At 40.8% G+C, this 21,864-nt stretch overlaps 1 protein-coding gene across 11 annotated transcripts in view; it reads left to right on the top strand.

Moving 5' to 3' along the window:
• Positions 1-20,219, top strand: part of dach2 (dachshund family transcription factor 2) — a 363,969-nt gene extending 343,750 nt beyond the window's left edge. For 10 of the 11 annotated variants that reach the window (XM_033030408.1, XM_033030406.1, XM_033030405.1 and 7 more), the window contains one exon: positions 16,067-16,149. In XM_033030408.1, coding sequence (XP_032886299.1) covers positions 16,067-16,070 — 4 coding nt within the window. In that variant the 3' untranslated portion in view covers positions 16,071-16,149. Of the gene's footprint in view, positions 1-16,066 lie in introns of all 11 variants that reach the window. The other variant, XM_033030400.1, reaches the window with a different exon arrangement.
• Positions 20,220-21,864: the final 1,645 nt, after the last annotated feature.

Genomic DNA, 21,864 nt, shown 5'->3' with positions numbered 1-21,864 from the left:
TTCTGATAGAAGGTCCACCCTCGACTTCTGGCATTTCAGAACGAACAACCCAAGTCTGTCTAACTTCGCCTTATAGATAATACCCTTTAATCCAGGCAGCATTCTGGTTTCCATAGAAACATAGAATATAGGTGCAGGAATAGGCCATTCGGCCCTTCGAGCCAGCACCGCCATTCAATATGATCATGGCTGATCTTATAGCAGTGTATATAATGATGAGAAGAATAGTTAGTGGGGGAGGGGGATTCAAGAACCAGAGGACATAGATTAATGGTGATATGAACCTGAGGGGCAACCTTTTCACTCAGATGGTAGTGTTTATATGGAATGAGCTGTCAGAGGAGGTAGTTGAGGCAAGTATTACAATAGTATTTAAAAAACACGGATGGGTACACCAATAGGAAAGGTTTAGATGGATATGGGGGCAAATGGGACTAGCTTTAATGGAGTTATGCCCTCTGGCCTTTGGGATTTCAGCCCTGGGAAAAAATTCTGATGTCTACCTTGTCCATCGTAATTTTATATACTGTACTTCTGATAGAAGGTCCACCCTCGACTTCTGGCATTTCAGAACGAACAACCCAAGTCTGTCTAACTTCGCCTTATAGATAATACCCTTTAATCCAGGCAGCATTCTGGTTTCCATAGAAACATAGAATATAGGTGCAGGAATAGGCCATTCGGCCCTTCGAGCCAGCACCGCCATTCAATCAGTACCCCATTCCAGCTTTTACCTCATTTCCCTTGATTCTGTTAGCCCTGAGAACTAAATCTTTCTCTTGAAAACATCCAGTGAATTGGCCTCCACGGCCTTCTGTGGCAGAGAATTCCACAGATTCACAACTGTCTGGGTGAAAAAGTTTTTCCTCATCAGTCCTAAATGGCCTACCCCTTATTCTTAAATTGTGACCCCTGGTTCTGGACTCGCCCAACATCGGGAACATTTTTCCTGCAATCCTACATGGACTAACCTCAAGTCCACAGGAACTGATCCAGATTCGAGAGAACATTGAAAAATGATCACCAATGCATCCACAATTTCTAGGGCCACCTCCTTGAGTACTCTGTGATGCAAACCATCAGGCCCTGGGGATTTATCTGCCTTTAGTCAATAGACAATAGGTGCAGGAGTTTAGGCCATTCGGCCCTTTGAGCCAGCACTGCCATTCAATGTGATCATGGCTGATCATCCCCAATCAGTACCCCGTTCCTGCCTTCTCCCCATATCTCCTGACTCTGCTATTTTTAAGAGCAATATCTAGCTCTCTCTTGAGAACCTGCCTCCACCGCCCACTGAGGCAGAGAATTCCACAGACTCCCCCAACATCGGGAACATGTTTCCTGCCTCTAGAGTGTCCAAACCCTTAACAATCTTATATGTTTCAATGAGATGCCCTCTCATCCTTCTAAACTGCAGAGTGTACAAGCCCAGCTGCTCCATTCTCTCAGCATATAACAGTCCCGCCATCCCGGGAATTAACCTTGTAAACCTATGCTGCACTCCCTCAATAGCAAGAATGTCCTTCCTCAAATTAGGGGACCAAAACTGCACACAATACTCCAGGTGTGGTCTCACTAGGGCTCTGTACAACTGCAGAAGGACCTCTTTGCTCCTATATTCGATTCCTCTTGTTATAAAGGCCAACATGCCATTCGCTTTCTTCACTGCCTGCTGTACCTGCATGCTTACTTTCGTACACTGATGAACAAGGACCCCCGGATCCTGTTGTACTTCCCATTTTCTCAACTTGACACCATTTAGATTGTAATCTGCCTTCCTGTTTTTGCTACCAAAGTGGATAACCTCACATTTATCCGCATTAAACTTCATCTGTCATGCATCTACCCACTCCCCCAATCTGTCCAAGTCACCCTGCATTCTCATAGCATCCTCCTCACAGTTCACACTGCCACTCAGTTTTGTTAATGTTTTGCTAATGTTACTTTGAATCCCTTCATACAAATCATTGATGTATATTGTAAATAGCTGCGGTCCCATCACCGAGCCTTGCAGTCCCAGTAGTTTACCTAACACAATTTTTTGAGAATGTAACAAGTAGAATGGATAAGGGAGAGTCAGTGGATGTGGTATATCTGGACATTCAAAAAGCCTTTGACAAGGTCCCACACAAGAGATTAGTGTGCAAAATTAGTGCACATGGTATTGGGGATAGGGCATTGACATGGATAGAGAACTGGTTGGCAGACAGGAAGCAACTAGTAGCAATTAACGGGTCTTTTCCAGAATGGCAGGCAGTGATGCTCGGTGCTGGGACCCCAGTTGTTTACAATATACGATTTAGACAAGGGAATTAAATGTAACATCTCTAAGTTTGCGGATGACACAAAGCTGGGTGGCAGTGTGAGCTGCGAGGAGGAAGCTATGCTGCAGGGTGACTTGGATAGGTTGAGTGAGTGGGCAGAAGCATGGCAGACTAATGTGGATTCCCTTCAGTTCCTCCCTCCCACTAGATCCTCGGACCCCTAGTATTTCCGGGAGATTGTTTGTGTCTTCCTTAATTAAGACAGAACCAAAGTACTCGTTTAACTGTCCTGCCATTTCCTTGTTTCCCAATATAAATTCACCTGTCTCTGACTGTAAGGGACCTACATTCGTCTTCACTAATCTTTTCCTCTTTACATACCTAAATAAACTTTTACAGTCAGTTTTTGTATTCCCTGCAAGCTTTCTTTGATACTCTTTTTCCCCCATCTTAATTAACTCCTTTGTCCTACTCTGTTGAGTTGTAAATTTCCCCCACGTCAGCCACGGTTGAGCCGCCTTCCCAGTTTTATTTTTTCGCCAGACAGGGATGAACAATTTCTGGAATTCTGCAGTCTTTAAATCTTCGCCATTGCATCTCCAATGTCAACACTTTAAGTATAATTTGCCCGTCCATCCTAGCCAATTCCCGTCTCAAACCTTCAAAGACTCCTTTATTCAAGTTCAGGACCCTAGCCTCTGAATTAACTGTGTCACTCCATCCTAATGCAGAATTGCACCATATTATGGTCACTGTTGCCCAAGGGGTTTCCAACGGGATCCCACTATTGGCCACATCTTCCTGTCTCCACCCCTTTCTGCTTTCCGCAGAGACCATTCCCTCCACAACTCCCTGGCCAATTCGTCGCTTCCCACTAAAACCACCCCCTCCCCAGATACTTTCCTCTGCAACCGCAGGAGATGCAACACCTGTCCCTTTACCTCCCCCATCAAATCCATCCAAGGACCCTCACTCTCCATCCACTCCCCATTCTGAGTTCTCCCACTTGTCTTACTGTCTCCAACTACATTCTATCTCTGTCCCCCCCCTCCCCCCCACTCCTCTTACATCAGTCTGAAGAAGGGTCTCGACCCGAAATATCATCCATTCCTTCTCTCCAGAGATGCTGCCTGTCCACTGGGTTACTCCAGCATTTTGTGTCTACCCAGCATTCTGGTAAATCTCTTCTGCACCCTCTCAAAAGCCTCCATATCCTTCCTGTATTGGAGCGACCAGAACCACATGCAATACTCCAGATACAGCTTATCCTGTCCAATAAAGCTGCATCTTGACTTCCTAACTTGTGCACTCAATGCCCCTACCAATGAAGGAAATTATATCATACACCTTCTTTACCACTCTACTTGTCTTTATCGTTCAAGTCAATGTTTGATCTTCACTCCTCACAGTACTATGAAGGCAAAACTATGAGGGTGTGGCTTTACACAGGCATTTTACCATCTGGATCTCAAACTCAATGCAGAAATTAGACCTATAAAGACATATTGTAAGAATTGCAATGTGGAGCTGCAAACACAGGGGATACAGGTTGGAAAATTGAGTGTGTATGATTGGTCTACTATGACTGAATCACATTTTCTGTAATTCCTTCTTTGTTCTAAGTAGAAGATGAAGAGTTTGATCTTCAGTTCATCATTCTCTATGGCAGAGATGTTATCCTGTGAGGAATTAGATATATATATAATGCAGGCGTTTGATATTTGAATCTGTTTTTAGGGATATGACTGATCTTAGGACAAAGTTACAATTAACCTAGAGACAGTGGGGTGCTGACTGACCACTCCTCCTCATTGCCCCCATTCCATAATTTTCTCTCAAACAGTGACCAAGGCACCGACCATCGAGACCCACCAGCAACTGATTTTTTTTTTTTTAACCAAATGTCTTAATTTGCTTGAACTGTATTCCAACAGTTAATATTACAGATAAGAATATTGGTTCAGTGGAAGGGTCCCAAAATTTAGAAAAAGAGAAACATTATATGATTCCTGATAAGGCTTCAGATAAGTATTAGGTATTTCAATTACAACATTGAATTGACTGACAACTGAATTAATTTAGAAATATTTTTATGAGGAAGAGTCTTTAGTGGTGTTTGCAGTGGAACGCAAAGTTTTTTAAAATCCATTTAACTTGTGTAGTTTAAATGAAGCAAGTATACTACATTGTAAGAAAAGCCACTGACAGGTGTGATCCCACCAAGTGTGAAGCGATTTTGTTCCCGCTGGATTGATTTACTTTCTCCATGGTCACAATATTATCTAATAGTAGATCTGTGTTAAAATTGTGATTACGGTTAAATAATGAAACATGTCCAGTGCTTTCATGTCTGAATTGCCTTCCATTTGCCTTGAATCTGCCTTATTGCAAAGTAAATGTTCAAAGGATCATCAAACGGGGTAATTTGAAGCTGTCCTGTGAAGTTAAACAGTTTTCATTTAAATAAATGTTGCTTTCAGCCACACAAAACCTTATGGGTAGTGGGGGTAAATATAATTCCAATGTAAATAGTACTGTAAAACATATTCATGAAGGAAATAATGTACAGAGCATTGCACGTTTAAGGCAACAAGTTTCCCCTTTTCTATATTCAGGCTCTGTCACATGGGGACCATTTCCATTCATTGAGAACCATCAAATGGGCTATGAATTTATCACTGGTTTCTGATACCTTTATGGGATGGATGATTGTTAGTGCCAACTGCATAAAAATCAGCCCATGGCAGATGGTGCTTTTTCCACAAGAAAGAAAACAAATCCAGACATCAACAAAGAGCAATGACATTTAATCAAATAGATCCAGTAAGTGCAGTCACCATCAGAACAGGAGGCAGCCAGATACTCTCTGGATTAAAAAAAATATTGAAACCAAATAGCATAAATTGCAGAGAAAAGCCCACAATGAATTGTAAACTTTTAGATGGGGAGAAAATCCACAGAATCAAGATGTTTACACTGATGAATGCCATACTGTGAATGCTCATTATATTATGGATTCCAGTGCAGTAAAGCATCAATATTACATTTTGCTCGCTATACTCAGCTGCATATGGTACATTCCCTCTTCTAGACAATTGTGGGAAATTTTTGCATCATTTGGACAATGCCTCTTTTGTTAAGAAACTTTAATGGAATCTCCTGTGATTGTCTTGGAGATTAGCTATAACTACTTTCTTAATGTTGCCGGGAAGACTCTAGCTTTGCGGTTTGGTTTATCTCTGGAGAGTTTTGTTTGCTCTGATTGTGGAGTCAGCAGCAATACAGATGAAGTGCTGGTGTGGTGTTAGCTCTTTTTCAAAATCAATTAACACATTTAACACACAGAAGAACAACCTTTACCCAGCATTAGCTTTAACACGCTTTTGCAGCAAACATTAAGGGACTTGTGCATTGACAAGATGCATAAAACCTTTCAAATGTACTACACACACGGCAGTCAGATTATGCCAAAAATAATTGAGAACAATGAATGCATTCATTAAAATCATAAAGCAAGAAAAATGCAATTGTATTGTATCATCAAAAATACAAATACTGCTATTTGGAAAGGTCTGCAGACTTGCACGATACCGTCTGAGAACTGACATGATTTGTCAGCATTTGCACATGAACCTCGAGGGTTAGAACATCACTTTCTGCAAGGACTTTAGCTTCTGCCCCGAGAGGTGCGAGAGGAATGTGTTGCTGGATCTTAGAAGTAGATTTTTGTTGTAGCGGGGTTGAGGAAGGGATGTAGAGGTGGAGGGATTGGCAGTAGTGGTGTGATGCAGAAAAAGGGAAGGGAGAGTGTGAGTATATCTCTGGAAATGTAGACATGGCCCTTGTATATGCAGCATTACCAGAGACTCACGGTATATTTATATTAGGTTTATCTGGCATTGATGTGAGGGGATGTATTCTTACATGTTAAGGTTCCAGACTGTATTATTCTGCTGCATGCTCACGGTCATAAACGTTAATTATTTTTTGTAAAGTATCGATGAAGTTTTTTAGACAAAATTCCCAAGCCTTAGTGATACTCTGGAGAATTCCCAAACTGCTTTCTTCCCAATTGCTATTCTTGTTTATATCCTTCCTGTCCCTGCCTGTACATCAGATCATGGTGTAGGCTCTGAAACACACTATAAACTCACAAAGCTACTAATTAGCCTTTTCCTGTTCTTAATGAACTAAACAGTGGCTTTAGAATTAAGATTGGATTATCGCAGTTCTGCTAGTTTTTATTTGCTCTAAAAGTTTGTGTTGAAAGACAATACAAAATTATAGCAGTAACTCACTAAACTGCACAAAAGAGCTGTTGTGCATGAGACATTTTCATTTAGAAACATATTTAGTTTAGTTTGGTTTAGAGACATAGAGTGGAAACAGGCCCTTCGGTCCATCGAGTCCGCATCAACCAACGATTCTCGTGCATTAACACTATCCTACACACACTAATTAAACATTTATACCAAGGCAATTAACCTACAAACCTGTACGTCCTTGGAGTGTTGGGAGGAAACGGAAGATCTCAGAGAAAACCCACGCAGGTCACGGGGTGAATATGCAAACTCCATATAGACGGTACACGTAGTCAGGATCGAACCTGGGTCTCTGGAGCTGTAAGGCAGCAACTCTACCGCTGCGTAACCGTGCTGCCCCAACTTTTCACGAAAGCTGCGAACTGTGCAGGCATTACACAAATCAAATGACTGGTACTTATTCAAAAATAAACTGCTGGAGGAACTCACCAGATCAGTCAGCATCTGTGGAGGGAATAGGCCGAAGACGTTCTGGGTACGACCTTTCTTCAGGTTCTAGAAATATATCCTGGAAAACGAAGCCCAGAGCAGTGGGAGTCACTGCGTGAAGCCCGGAAGTTGCTGGCATCTGAAGAAGAGTCCCAACCTAAAATGTTAGTCTGAAGAAGGGTCTTTCTTGACCATAGAAACATAGAAACATAGAAAATAGGTGTGGGAGTAAGCCATTCGGCCTTTCGAGCCAGCACTGCCATTAAATATGATCATAGAAACATAGAAAATAGGTGCAGGAGTAGGCCATTCGGCCCTTCGAGCCTGCACCGCCATTCAATATGATCATGGCTGATCATCCAACTCAGTATCCTGTACCTGCCTTCTCTCCATGCCCCCTGATCCCTTTAGCCAAAAGGGCCACATCTAACTCCCTCATAAATATAGCCAATGAACTGGCCTCAACTACCTTCTGTGGCTGAGAATTCCACAGATTCACCACTCTCTGTGTGGAAAAAAAAAATTTCATCTCGTTCCTAAAAGACTTCCCCCTTATCCTTAAACTGTGACCCCTTGTTCTGGACTTCCCCAACATCGGGAACAATCTTCCTGCATCCAGCTAGTCCAACCCCTTAAGAATTTTGTAAGTTTCTATAAGATCCCTCCTCAATCTTCTAAATTCTAGCGAGTACAAGCCGAGTCTATCCAGTCTTTATTGATATGAATGTCCTGCCATCCCAGGAAACAGTCTGGTGAACATTCTCTTTAATCCTTCTATTGCAAGAATGTCTTTCCTCAGATTAGGAGACCAAAACTGTACACAATACTCCAGGTGTGGTCTCACCAAGGCCCTGTACAACTGCAGTAGAACCATCCTGTTCCAATACCCAAATCGTTTTGCTATGAATGCTAACATACCATATGCTAACATACCATTCGCTTGCCTCACTGCCTACTGCACCTGCATGCCTACTTTCAATGACTGGTGTACCATGACACCCAGGTCTCGTTGCATCTCCCCTTTTCCTAATCAGCCATCATTCAGATAATAGTCTACTTTCCTGTTCTTGCCACCAAAGTGGATAACCTCACATTTATCCACATTATACTGCATCTGCCATGCATTTGCCCACTCACCCAACCTATCCGTCACCTTGCAGCCTCCTAGCATGCTCCTCACAGCTAACACTGCCCCCAGCTTTGTGTCATCCGCAAACTTGGAGATGTTGCATTCAATTCCCTCGTCCAAATCATTAATATATATTGTAAATAGCTGGAGTCCCAGCACTGATCCTTGCGGTACCCCACTAGTCACTGCCTGCCATTCTGAAAAGGACCCGTTTACTCCTACTCTTTGCTTCCTGTCTTCCAGCCAGTTCTCTATCCACGTCAATACCGAACCCCCAATACCGTGTGCTTTAAGTTTGCATACTAATCTCTTATGTGGGACCTTGTCGAAAGCCTTCTGAAAGTCCAGATATAACACGTCCACTGGTTCGCCCTTATCCGGCCCTGGGGATTTATTGGCCTTTAATCCATTCAATTTACCTAACACCACTTCCCGACTAACCTGGATTTCACTCAGTTCCTCCATCTCATTTGAATCCCGGTCCCCTGCTATTTCCGGCAAATTATTTATGTCTTCCTTAGTGAAGACAGAACCAAAGTAGTTATTCCATTGGTCTGCCATGTCCTTGTCCCCCATGATCAATTCACCTGTTTCTGACTGCAAGGGACCTACATTTGTTTTAACTAATCTTTTTCTCTTCACATATCTATTAAAACATTTGCAGTCAGTTTTTATGTTGCCTGCCAGATTTCTTTCATAATCTATTTTCCCTTTCCTAATTAAGCCCTTTGTCCTCCTCTGCTGGACTCTGAATTTCTCCCAGTCCTCTGGTAGGCTGCTTTTTCTGACTAATTTGTATGCTTCATCTTTTGTTTTGATACTATCCCTGATTTCCCTTGTTATCCATGGATGCACTTTGTTGTAGTTCATCCATCCAGTCTTTAAATGCCTTCCACTGCATTTCCACCGTCAACCCTTTAAGAATCAATTGCCAGTCTATCTTGGCCAATTCCCATCTCATTCCCTCAAAGTTACCTTTCTTTAAGTTCAGAACCCTTGTTTCTGAATTAAATACGTCACTCTCCATCCTAATGAAGAACTCAACCATATTATGGTCACTCTTGCCAAAGGGGCCACGCACAACAAGACTGCTAACTAACCCTTCCTTATTACTCAATACCCAGTCTAGAATAGCCTGCTCTCTTGTTGGTTCCTCTACATGTTGGTTTAGAAAACTATCCCGCATACATTCCAAGAAATCCTCTTCCTCAGCACCCCTGCCAATTATATGTAGATTGAAGTCACCCATTATAACTGTTTTACCTTTGTTGCACGCAGTTCTAATTTCCTGTTTGATGCCATCCCCAATTCCACTACTACTGTTAGGTGGCCTGTACACAACTCCCACTAGCGTTTTCTGTCCCTTAGTGTTTCGCAGCTCTACCCATATCGATTCCACATCCTCCAAGCTAATGTCCTTCCTTTCTATTGCGTTAATCTCCTCTCTAACCAGCAACGCTACCCCACCTCCTTTTCCTTTCTGTCTATCCCCCCTGAATACTGAATATTCCTGGATGTTCAGCTCCCAGCCTTGGTCACCCTGGAGCCATGTCTCCGCGATCCCAACTATATCATATTCATTAATAACTATCTGCACATTCAACTCATCCACCTTATTACAAATGCTCCTTGCAATGAGACACAAATCCTTCAGGCTTGTTTTTACAACACTCTTACTCATTATACATTATGGTGAAAAGTGCCCCTTTTTGATTTTTGCCCTGGATTTGTCTGCCTGCCACTTTTACTTTTCACCTTTCTACCTATTGCTTCTACCCTCATTTTACACCCCTCTGTCTCTCTGCTCATGCTCCCATCCCCCTGCCACATTAGTTTAAATCCTCCCCGACAGCACTAGCAAACTAGTGGCTGATCGTCCAAAATTAGTAACCCTTTCTGGCTTTTTACCCATATCCCTTCATTCCCTTAGCCCTAAGAGCTAAATTTAACTCTCTCTTGAAAACATCCAATGAACCGGCCCCCACTGTCTTCTGTGGCAGAGAATTCCACAGATTCACAGCTCCCTGGGTGAAAAGGTTTTTCCTCATCTCAGTCCTAAATGGCCTAAACTGTGAACCCTGTTTCTGGACTCCCCCAACATCGGGAACATTTTTTTCTTGCATCTACACTGTCTAATCCTCCAATCCTTATATGTTTCTATACGATCCCCTCTCATCCTAAATTCCAGTGAATACAAGCCCAGTCAACCCATCCTTTCATCATATGTCAGTCCTGCCATCCCGGGAATTAACCTGGTGAAGCTACGCTGCACTCCCTCAATAGCAATAATGTCCTTCCTCAAATTAGGAGACCAAAATTGCATCAATACTCCAGGTGAGGTCTGATCAGGCCCCTGAAAACTGTAGTAGGACCTCCTTGCTCCAATACTCAAATCCTCATGACCAGAAATGTCATCTATCCATTTCCTTCCACAGATGCTGCCTGACCTGTTTCTGCAGTTTTATATTTGCTCAGGATTTCAGCAACTGCAGTTTCTAGTGTCTCCAGTTGACTGCATTTACAGTGTTTCTGAACCAGTTTTTCTTCCCTTTAGACAAAATAAAATTACATTTTAGAGGGAAATCAGGAAAGGAGACAAACAAATAGCGTTGAAACTAGAAGAGAGTCGTTTGTGAGAAAAAGAGGGTGAAGAATTCCCCGAGGACCTAGTAATTGGTAATTACTAGACCTTCAGAATTGCTGGCTGTCTGATCCAATTAAATGTTCTAATTTAACATGGAGTCCAATTACCTAAAGCAGAGGTCGGCAACCTACGGCCCCTGGGCCGAATGCGGCCCATAACCCAAAATCATCCGGTCCGCAGGCGCATTTTTTCCCCCGTAATCATCCGGCCCACCAAGCATCCCGAGCAGTGGCCGGGCACCCGAGCAGCAGACAAACGCCCAGACCAGCGGCCAGGCGTCCAGAGTGCGGCCGAGCTCTGGCCGTACCGCGCCTTCTTAAGAAAGAACTGCAAATGCTGGAAAAATCGAAGGTAGACAACAATGCTGGTGAAACTCAGCAGGTGAGACATGCAAGGATTCACCCGCTGAGTTTCTCCAGCATTTTTGTCTACATTCTGTGAACACGTGATTTGATGCCTGCCATCTAGGGCGGAATGGGGCGGGATCCATGAACACACGATAGATGTGGCCCTCCATCCGCTCACAGACATGCGTCCCGGCCCCTATGCAGAACAAGGTTGCCGACGCCTGACCTAAAGCGATGTTGATCAGGGAAAGGAAGGTGACACGATGAATAAGAAGGTGACCAGCACATCAAGAGTTCAGTGCATTGATAACAAATCTGACGGCAGGTGACAGGCACTAGTAAGTTATTTATTTGATGCTCCCATTACTTGGGGAATGGAGGAATGTCAAGTAAAAAATGAAAGGGGACATCAGGGTTTGAATGGTAAAGCTGAGAAACCAAAAGAACAATTAAAAAGATTGACCTGAAGGAATTCTATTTTAAACAAATTAGGTAGTTGCAACATTGGCTTAACTAATTGGAGCATGTTTTAAAGTATGCTTTCTATTGGGCAATAAAATAAAATAATTAGTTAGTTTAGTTTATTGTCATGGGAACCAGTCAGCGGAAAGGCCACACACGGTTAATTGACAAAATCACAGACATTAGAAACCCCTAAACTAATGTAGAACCTTTCTGGAGACCAGCGTGGGAGTGCAGACATTTCCCACCACCTACAGTGGGGAATTAACTTGGACAACTGGCACCAGTTGTATCATGTTGCAGGGAGATCTTCTTGGAATTTAGTGGAGGGGAATTATAATAAATATCACGGTGTGTGGGAAGGAACTGTAGAGGTTGGTTTACACTGAAGATAGACACAAAATGCTGGAGTAACTCCGTTGGTCAGGCAGCATTCTGGAGAAAAGGAATAGGCGACATTTTGCTTTGAGATCCTTCTTAAGTCTCAAGAAGCATTGGAGTGTCTACTGCTAAATATAACCAAACAAGTATTTAGAAGAAAATCTGAGTGTATATTATGTTAGAATTTCATTGATTTTGTTTGCTTAACTATAAATTCTATTGGAAAGTTGAAAACATCCAGAGTTTTTTTGAAAGAAATGGAATCCCATATTGCACGAGTAGTTAGCCTCCTGTTCATTTTTTCCACAGTTTTGTGGATGGGACTAGCTTTCATCCTTCTCCATCAAGTCATTTGCATTGCCAAAGGCCTTGTCAGTGTACAGAGCCTAGCAGCTTCTGTTACTCCTATTAGGGAATCTGCACAATTTGGGTGTGATTTCTGTGAGACATTGGGTGTGAGATGGACACCTTACCATTGTCAATAAATTCAGGTGCAATACTTGAATATAGGCCATAGATGTGTAGCTTTTCTTTAATCCTAAAGTTGGAATGCAGCTAAGATATAACTAAGTGGTTTAAATTAATATGGTATAAATAAAAGATATAGGTTCTTATTTCCCCAAACATACCTGAAATACTCAGCTCTATATTGAATTACATGCAACTATAAAACTGCACTGATGATTACAGTTGCATTGTAGCCAGTTTAGTGAGATTAGTTTATCATCTTGTACTGGCTGTACATACATTTCCTATCCAATTTCAAAAGAAATAACATGCCATTTGCATAACAAAGAATAATTGATGATGCTGCTTTTAGCATGGTGCAATAAGTACAAAAGACAAAAAGAGATGAATCTTGCCTGTGAAGTAAAGCTTGTAATTACATAAGGCAAAAACTTTGCATTTATACAACACTCAAGAAAAATATGAAGGCTGCAGAAAATAGGCAGCAAAAGGAAGTCCGAAAGGGAGGGACAAACTTCAGAGGACTGAACGAAAAGTCCAAACAGAAAACTTTTGTGATCAAGTGGTATTGTGAGAAAATTAGAAGTGAGGATTGCAAAGACTGATTAAATTCAGTCTGATGCTAAAAGAGAAGCTAGGGACAGCAAAGTGTAATATTGTGCCAAAAGAATGAAGCAGATGTTCAGCACACAGCACTTGTGGAAATGGCAGAGCAGACATTAGAGGATTGGAAATAATCTTGAAGTTGATTAGTTGGCACTCAGTGTATTAGTGAAGCAAAGCAGGGCAAGTGCAGTGGGTATGTGGTGCTTGTGTAGCACTGCAATCGGCCTACACTTAAAGTATTGTGAAGACTTCCGGTCTCTAAACCCTAAACAGTACATAGAAGATCTGGAGAATATACGGAGATGGAGACTAGATTGCAGCTTTCAGGAAAGATTGAACAGATTTGGACTCTTGAGAAATTAAAAGCAGAGCTATTTTAATATTGGAAATGAGTTGGACGTGTTTGTGAAAATTTTCAAATCATGTTTCCAGATGGAAAAGTCCTGCACAAGGAATCATACAAACAAAATTATTGAATAAGGAAATAAGCAGAGTAAATAGTATATAATAACTGTGTTGAAAGGGTGGAAAGATGTACATGGAGTAGAAGGAGAGCCATGTGGATGATAAATGTGTATAGATTATTTAGGCCGAATGCCAGTATCTGTTTGGTTGGTTGTCTCTTGTATTGTGCAAAATACTAAATTCTGAATCAGCTGATGTTGGCCATCAGTGGAGTTAGTAAAACAGATACATTTTATCACTAGTAGCGTCCAACTTCTTTAAATAGGGATTGGGGATTTAATGGTTTGTTGATGAGCTTTAGATGTAGAATGAAACATTGATCAAAAAAGGAAATAAAGCAACATGATTGCTAAGGGTTGTTGAGGATTTTTTGCACAAATAGATATCAAAGCAGGACCCAGTAAGACATGACACGTGCGCAGTGGCCCAGCGGTAGAGTTGCTGCCTTACAGCGCCAGAGACCTGGGTTCTCACGGATGCTGTCTGTACAGAGTTTGTACATTCTCCCCATGACCTGCATGGGTTTTCACCAGGTGCTCCTGTTTCCTCCCACACTCCAAAGAAGTGGGTTAATTGGCTTTGGTAAAATTGTAAATTGTCCCTAGTGTATAGGGTAGTGTTATGAGCCTGTCCCACTTAGGCGACTGCAGGAGACTATGCAGTTGCCACATGGTTGCCACATGTTCGCGGGTGGTCGCCGTGGTATCGCCTTCATGGTTGTGAGGAGTTCCTGCATTCTGGGAACTAGTTGCGGCCTCATTATGGTTGCCGTGAATTTTTCAATATGTTGAAAAATTAGCGGCGACCAGAATGAAGGCGCCATGGAGAGTAGCGAGAATTTTCGAGCCGTAGGTGGGTCGGCAGGAGGTCCTAGTAGGTTGCCAGGAGGTCAGAGGTTCTCGTAGGTTGGAGCCGGTGCTGACTGGTGATTTCTATTGGCTCATTGGGGGGAAAAAAACACAGTTGTTTTCAGAACCAAGGATAACTGACCGGCAATGTTAAATGTCCGCCGAGCTTCACAGCCGTGTATCTCAGGCTTCTTAGAAGTTGTCTCCCCCCTTCTCCCCCCACCCCCCCTCCCTCTTTTAAAGGACTCAGCGTACACTGTGCTTTAGCCGTCTTTTTTCAGCGCCAACCTTCCTGTTCATCGCGGTGTGTCTGTTTCACCTTGGCTTTGCACCGTGTTATGTTTTTCAGACAGGGCAAGCGGGGGGAGCGCTGTCTAAAAAATTCACACGGGCTGGTGAAGGAAGCGATGTGTTTGTGTGTGTGTGTTCCACTCTGATAGTCGCCGTTCCAGTTCCCGGTTTTTCAGGCGACTGCCGGCAACTTGACCGTCGCTGGCAGTCTGCTAAAAAATCGCCTAAGTGGGATAGGCCCATAAATGTGCAGGGATTGCTGGTTGGCGCAGGCTCGATGGGCTGAAAGGCCTGTTTCCTCTCCGTATCTCTAAACTAAATTAAAGTGGGTGATGGGCAGAGTAAGAATTGGTTTGTAAGGACATATTTTCTTCTGCGGATCCATATTTGGTGAAACAAGTTTAAAATTTAAGGAATTCTCAGTGTGGAAGTTCTACGGTAGATTGTAATCAGAAATAAGTGAAAGACCGAACTCTATAATCTTCCATTAACGCACATAACTACTGCACCATCAAAGGGAACTACAGGAAGTGTTGCCACAAAAAGGTAGTTAATATTGTTGAAGGCCCACACCACCCTGGCCACACTCTCATCTTACTATCACTGTCATGAAGAAAGGATAGGAGTCTGAGAACTATGACCTCCAGGTTCAAGAACAGCTTCTTCCCAATAATCATCAGGCTTTTGAACCACAATGTACAACCCTGACCACAACCGTAGCACAACAATCTACTAAGGACATAATTTTGGTTTTGCAAATGGTCTGGTGACCTAGTATTACTAATTTATTTATTTAGTAATTTATTTATTATTGATTGTTATATACTCATTGTGTAAATGGGCCTGTAAAGCTGCAGCAAGTTAGAATGTTATTGTTCCATTCCTGGTACATATGACATATAAACACACTTGACACTTGATTCTTCATGCTGTTGCTTTGATTACACCACTTGCATGGCAAAGCATTTACTTATTGAGGATGTAATTGAGAGAAGGTTAAACAGAGTAAATTTATTGTTAAATGTTGCATCTTTGTAGATAAAAACAGTATTTGGTTGATGGATTTGAGTACATGGGCTGAATCCTCATTCCCTACCTTGACATTCCCTGACAATCGTTCTGCTATCAAATGTACCACCACCACTCCTGTGGCAACTTCAGCACACTGGAACCCTACATATACCAAAAGTGAAAGCCTCTTAAATAAGGAAGAGCACCATCTAGTGAGCGGAAGGATACTCAGTAATAATAATACAAACTATACGTATGCATGTATCTTGTACCTGTTGTAGAATCTCACCACATATAATAAATGTATGATATTTGTATTGAATTTTGGGTCAGTTGAATGGTGATATTATGATAATTTTAAATTCCAGTTCTTTACTAATTGTTTCTATTGTCTTGCAGATAGACCATACATGAAAACATCCATCCTGTATTGAGAGGCGTTTTATACCAAACTGAACCATGTAATGACAACATTTCCACACTCCAATGAAACCAAGTCTGGGTACAGCAAATACTTCAAGCCACTTTCAGTCGAAGCAACCTCTGTTCATGCATTTTAAAAAGGAAAACAAATAACCACGCACATTGTGGTGGATTAGTACTGTAGCATCATCTGTGCTACAGATAAAGTTGCCAATGTGGTGAAGTTTTTATACTATAGTTGCTGCACCAGAACATTTTACCTGTTAAAAGCCATGCCTTGTTGGTTAAAACATCGTGTGCCATGTTAATTTAAAGCACACCAACAGCCAACACAAACAGAAGAGACATTGCAGATTGGTGAATTTACAGCACATCAGGCTTAATACAAGGCTGTGAAGAACAATTAGCCCAGAAGCAGCTGAAGAGCTTTGTAATTAATGGCTGAAGAAATCCTGCAACAAAACTGTTCATTGTAATTATTAATAAAGCTTTCTCTGTTAAAACTGGTCTATTTAAAAAAAAAAGGGCCCCATTTAGAAATAAAATGTGGAAAAAGCAGCAAAGTTTTGCTGAATAATGGTGCCCTTCAGTTTTGTGATCCATCTGCAAGAAAAGCATTGATTTGTCATTAACATCTTTTACACTCCACTCAAATATTGGGGAAGGAAGTGAGATATATGCAGTAGAATATTAGGAAATGAAATCTTTTTAAATGGTTAGTTGCTCGTATAAGCTACCATAATTTTGTTCAAAATATTTAGTTTAAATTTCAACTCTGACCAGTAAAAAGGAATGTTGACTAGTAAAGATACCATGTTAATAGAACTTTCAGTTTGTCTTTTGTCTTTGCAGAGCTGTTCACAAAACATTGACCCTGCTGTTCAATTCAAATTGACAGTAAAATTGGTGCTGATGTTAGTTATTGTTTATAGCTTTGTAGTGGAGTATATATACCACAAGCTCACTGCATATCACGTGCAGACATTGTTAAAGGAAGCTTATACACAATGCAGCACTGTAAAAATCTCAGTGGCAAATGGCTTATGTCTGCACTCTGTTCCAAATAGGAACTTGTTCCAATGTAATCATCACTTTAAGTGAAGAAATGAATTGTAAATAACTGGAAGTAAATGAAGAGTCTTCTGTTGGGTAGCGCAGATCATTTATATTTTTGCTTCAGTTAACTGCCTTATTAATGATTTATAGATGTGTATGCAGCTGGAAAAACAGCTGAGTTACACTCCCTATCTCACACTTAAGGAAAATTATACACATGAAATCCTCGACATAAAATTTTATAAGAATGAACAAGGATGCGTGGCAACATTTCATAGCAGTTCGTAACAATTTGCTGATGGAACCCGTACAATTAACAATCAGCCGAATAAACAGTCAGTCCCTTTTATAGACAAAGAGTTATTATGGTGACAGCATGGTAGAAAATACATTATATGAAGCATAATATCTGGAGGATAAAAAAAAACAGGTCATGAGTTATGTTCTTATCTGTTCCATGCAATGGTACATCTTGCCTTTTGTTAGTAATCAGTGTTTTCACATGAAGCCAGTTCACTAATTTTACCATCAAATGAAAAGACTAAACTCTTTTGGTGTAAATTAGTTATCTGTCTCTTCTCTTGGACCTGGAGTGTAAAGCATAAGCCATTAATAAATGGTACTTTTTATTAAGTAACCATTTCAGCAATTCAACTTAAATTATGTTGGTAATAGGTAAAAGTAAAAATAAATTCAATTAGTTCTTTGGTGATAGTTGCGCTAAAGAGCTTCACTCTAGCTCTCGCAAGATATAATGCCACCAAAAGGATTATCTGAGTTAATTTCAGTGCTTATGTAAAACTACCAGCAACCCTTCAGAAATATTTGATAACCTTCACACTTCAACAACTAGAGATGTCATTTAAAATGCTGCAGGGAGCACATAATATTTAACTTTGAGCTTCTGAATGTTGAGCTACATTGTTTTTGTAATTACATCATTTCATTCCAATGTCAGAAAACAATGACAATACACATCAGGAACATCTTTTTTGTAAAAACAGTTGCTGTTACTTCAACTAAAACACAAATCCCCTTCCTGTACTTATGACATTGTTTTGTTTCTGAATCATTTCCTTTCATATGGCTTTACTCTTAAATATGGCTAGCTGATTTTGTTTCATTCTCATGATAAGTTTAATCACCATGTGTTTTCATGATCAAATATATGAAATTCCATGTTTGACTTTGGATGCATCGTGGCAGTAGGGTTCATATTGAGGGTAAAAATGCACTCCATAGGCAAATCTTCTTCTTATCGAGTCCACACACAAGATTAGAAGTGGTTCAGCCAGAGCGGAACACACTTCTCGGCATCTGCATACAATGGTGTCTGTCTTGCGCGTCTTGTGCGTGGTGGTGGAGAGATTGGTGAAAACAGGGCCGCGAAGTGAACGCTCTTTCCTTTACCCCAATAGGCAAATTATACAATCTTATGTTACGTCAACAATATAAAATGAACAATTCAAAATATTCCCATTATTCCCTCATTGTTTCATTGTATTAGACTTTTAGCCATTATTGTACGACAGGACCTTAATAACTTTTAAAGTCCATTATATATACTGCCACCCCAGATCGAGCTGGCAACGAGAACCCACGTCATTATAAATACAGAAGGTTTCTGGATAATGTTCAGTGTTTCCACATATAATGCTAAAGGGAATCCAGGTTGATTTTGGACTCATGATAAGTCAAAAATCAGTTCATTTTAGGGTCAATTTTAAATAGTTTCAGTTTCAGGAATAAAATTATAAAATGTGAGCAGTAGTCATTTTTCATTAAAATTATTGAATTTATTGTGATTGATTATGGATGTAAGATAAAAAACACACCAAGGCAAATTGAATTTGCTAAATGTAATTGAATATAAAGAGAATGCAATAGCTGCTGTCTATGTAAAGCATGACCTGTGTTTTGTAGGACCAGCCAATGTTACTGTTGGTGATTACAGCAGATAAATCAAACCTAACTATATTGGCATGTGTCAATATCTGGGGTATAATAACACTAGAGATGACTTAAGTTCTGAAAAGTTAAGCCAGCAGTTGCTTTCTCTTGAAATACACAAATTGCATTGATAATTCCAATTATGTGACGGCACCTACCAGACCTGGAATCTTTTTCACCCCATGTCAAGCAGAGATATACTGTTTCTAATATTTTCCTTGGGTGATGAGAACACGCGGATAAACAAACTCAATTTATGATGACCTTCATCTGGTAAAGAGATTTCACACACAGCAAAGGAAATGATTTTATTTAATTACAGTTGCTGGTGTTTTACATCTTATAAACTGTAAAATTCAAGCAGCAAACAAGCAGCACCTGCTTTTATTTTGCTCTGACACAAATTACAAGCTTGTCAACAAATGGACCTTTGCATCACACATTAATGGAAAGGTGTAATTCACAAAGAAATGTGTTTAATTATCAGCGTGTTTGGGCATCGTGTTACTTAACTCTGACTGGTTGGTGTTGGCTCAACTGCAAACTATTTGTTAGACTGTGAGTTCAGCATGCTGCTCTGGTCAATGAATTGCTGAAACTTATTTTTCTCATTTTACTGAAGTGTTTATTGAACTACATGCGTTCCATTCAGAAACTGCTACTGTTTTATATGAAAAACAGGAGTAAAAGATAGTTAGGGTTAATGGCAGCTGGAGCCAAGTCTATTTGAAGCTGGAAAAAGCATCTATGTGCATTTAAATTTAAGGTATCCAGATTTTCAATGGGCTCTGTTGAGAGGTTACTCTGAAGTGATCATTTGAAAAGCAAAAATGAGCTTTATGTGAATGACAAACAATCTCTTGTTAATCTTGTAAGTAAATTGAAAATAGCCATTATAATTGTCGCTATTTTTTGCCCCCTCTGTGCTTCATTAGTAATATTAGCACATTTGTTTACTTACCTCCAAATATCATCTTCCATCAATTTTAAGATTTAAAATATGATATTTTATTTTGATAAGTTTTGACAGACTATCATCACAGGAGCACAACCTTGATCAAACATTCTGTTTCGTTAAATATTTTACACTTAATAAAGTTGATCAATAATTAGACATGAAAAATTAATCAGAATATTTACTCCCATCAAAAACAGACTTTTCCATATTTCTGCGGTTTTATATCCAGCATATCAACTATTAACGGTTTTATATCCAGCATAACGTACATGCAAATGGTGCAACTTGGACACTGATGTCAGTAATATTAACACAAATAGATGAAAGAAAAATTTGATTTGCTGATGCTCCTTTCAACAAAATGGAAGGGTTGTTTTTTTCTAACAGAACCTCAATTTCTATTTTACTTTTACAAAACGACCATTCACAACAGCTGCTTCGAATTTGCATTTGTTTTTAAAGGAGAACAGTATTCTAATGAATTGCCGTAAAATTTACCAATAATATAAAAGGAGGGTAAGTACATTTTCAGGAACCTATTGTTGCCATATGGTGTGTTTTTGAGCAGCTGCTTAGAGACAGCCTGGAAGCAAACATGTTGGGGTTATTTTCACCCGACAAACCAGGCGGGCCCGCCCTATTGATTTAATGGAGATGGGATGAGGCATAGACAGTCGATCCATTCTGCGAATCAGATGAGTTTGTTGTTGGAAGCTCTTAAAAAATATGAATTACCGTGTTTTAACACAGTTTAATCCACATTCTTTGAGTTGTCCAGGCTTTGGCAAGCAGACAGGAAGGGGAGGGATGTAACAGTGCTACCTGTGGACTGGGAAGAGGAAAGATAGCCCCTCCAGGTCCCAGAAGCAAACCTGTCACCATCTTCACTGCTTCCATGGTCTATATTGTTAACCCCCCCTCCCCCAATCGCTGATTCCTTTCAGTCAGTGAAACACCCTGGTAACTATAAAATACCCAAGTATTGAAATTTCCAATCATTTATTGATGTTACTATCACTGACCCTTTATGAAATGTATCTTAATTCTGCAATTAGACTTTTGTCTCTCTCGTTCTCCCACCTCTGTCCTTCTGAATTCCATTTGGTCTCTTCCCATCTCTGCAGACTTCAACAAAACAATATTCAACCTTGATCTTCCCATTGATGCTGCACCCACTATCGCACCATCAGCTCTCTCCTCCAAACCATCATACAGGGAGGGATTCCTCCCAGCTCACAAAAATAAAAATTTTGCTTAACATTTCTGCACTCACCTGTTAGCCTCTCCATCCAGATGTGCATTTTGTAGTAGGGAGCCCAAGAGGTTAGAAAGGCCTGTCCCTCATTGATGAGCTACTGTGAGTGACTCTTTCATCCTGACCCTGCAAATACTTCTCACTCTCGGTTCAATTAAGGGCTGGACTTCCTTCCATGATTGCTAATTGCAGAGGGTATTACTGCACTCTCACCCCACTATTTATGGTCCTTTGTTATTGATCTCAAAATGCTATGAGAATGCAGGGTGACTTGGAGAGGTTGGGCAAGTGGGCAGATGCATGGCAGATGCAGTTTAATGTGGATAAATGTGAGGTTATCCACTTTGGTAGCAAAAACAGGAAGCCAGATTACTATCTAAATGGTGTCAAGTTGGGAAAAGGGGAAGTACAACTGGATCTGGGGGTCCTTGTACATCAGTCAATTAAAGTAAGCATGCAGGTACAGCAGGCAGTGAAGAAAGCGGCATGTTGGCCTTCATAACAAGAGGAGTTGAGTATAGGAGCAAAGAGGTCCTTCTGCAGTTGTACAGGGCC

This window comes from Amblyraja radiata, chromosome 12, assembly GCF_010909765.2.
Source record: "Amblyraja radiata isolate CabotCenter1 chromosome 12, sAmbRad1.1.pri, whole genome shotgun sequence".
Taxonomy (NCBI): Eukaryota; Metazoa; Chordata; class Chondrichthyes; order Rajiformes; family Rajidae; genus Amblyraja; species Amblyraja radiata.
The sequence above is the reverse complement of the archived record's forward strand: the minus strand, read 5'-3'. Positions and strand labels throughout refer to the sequence as shown.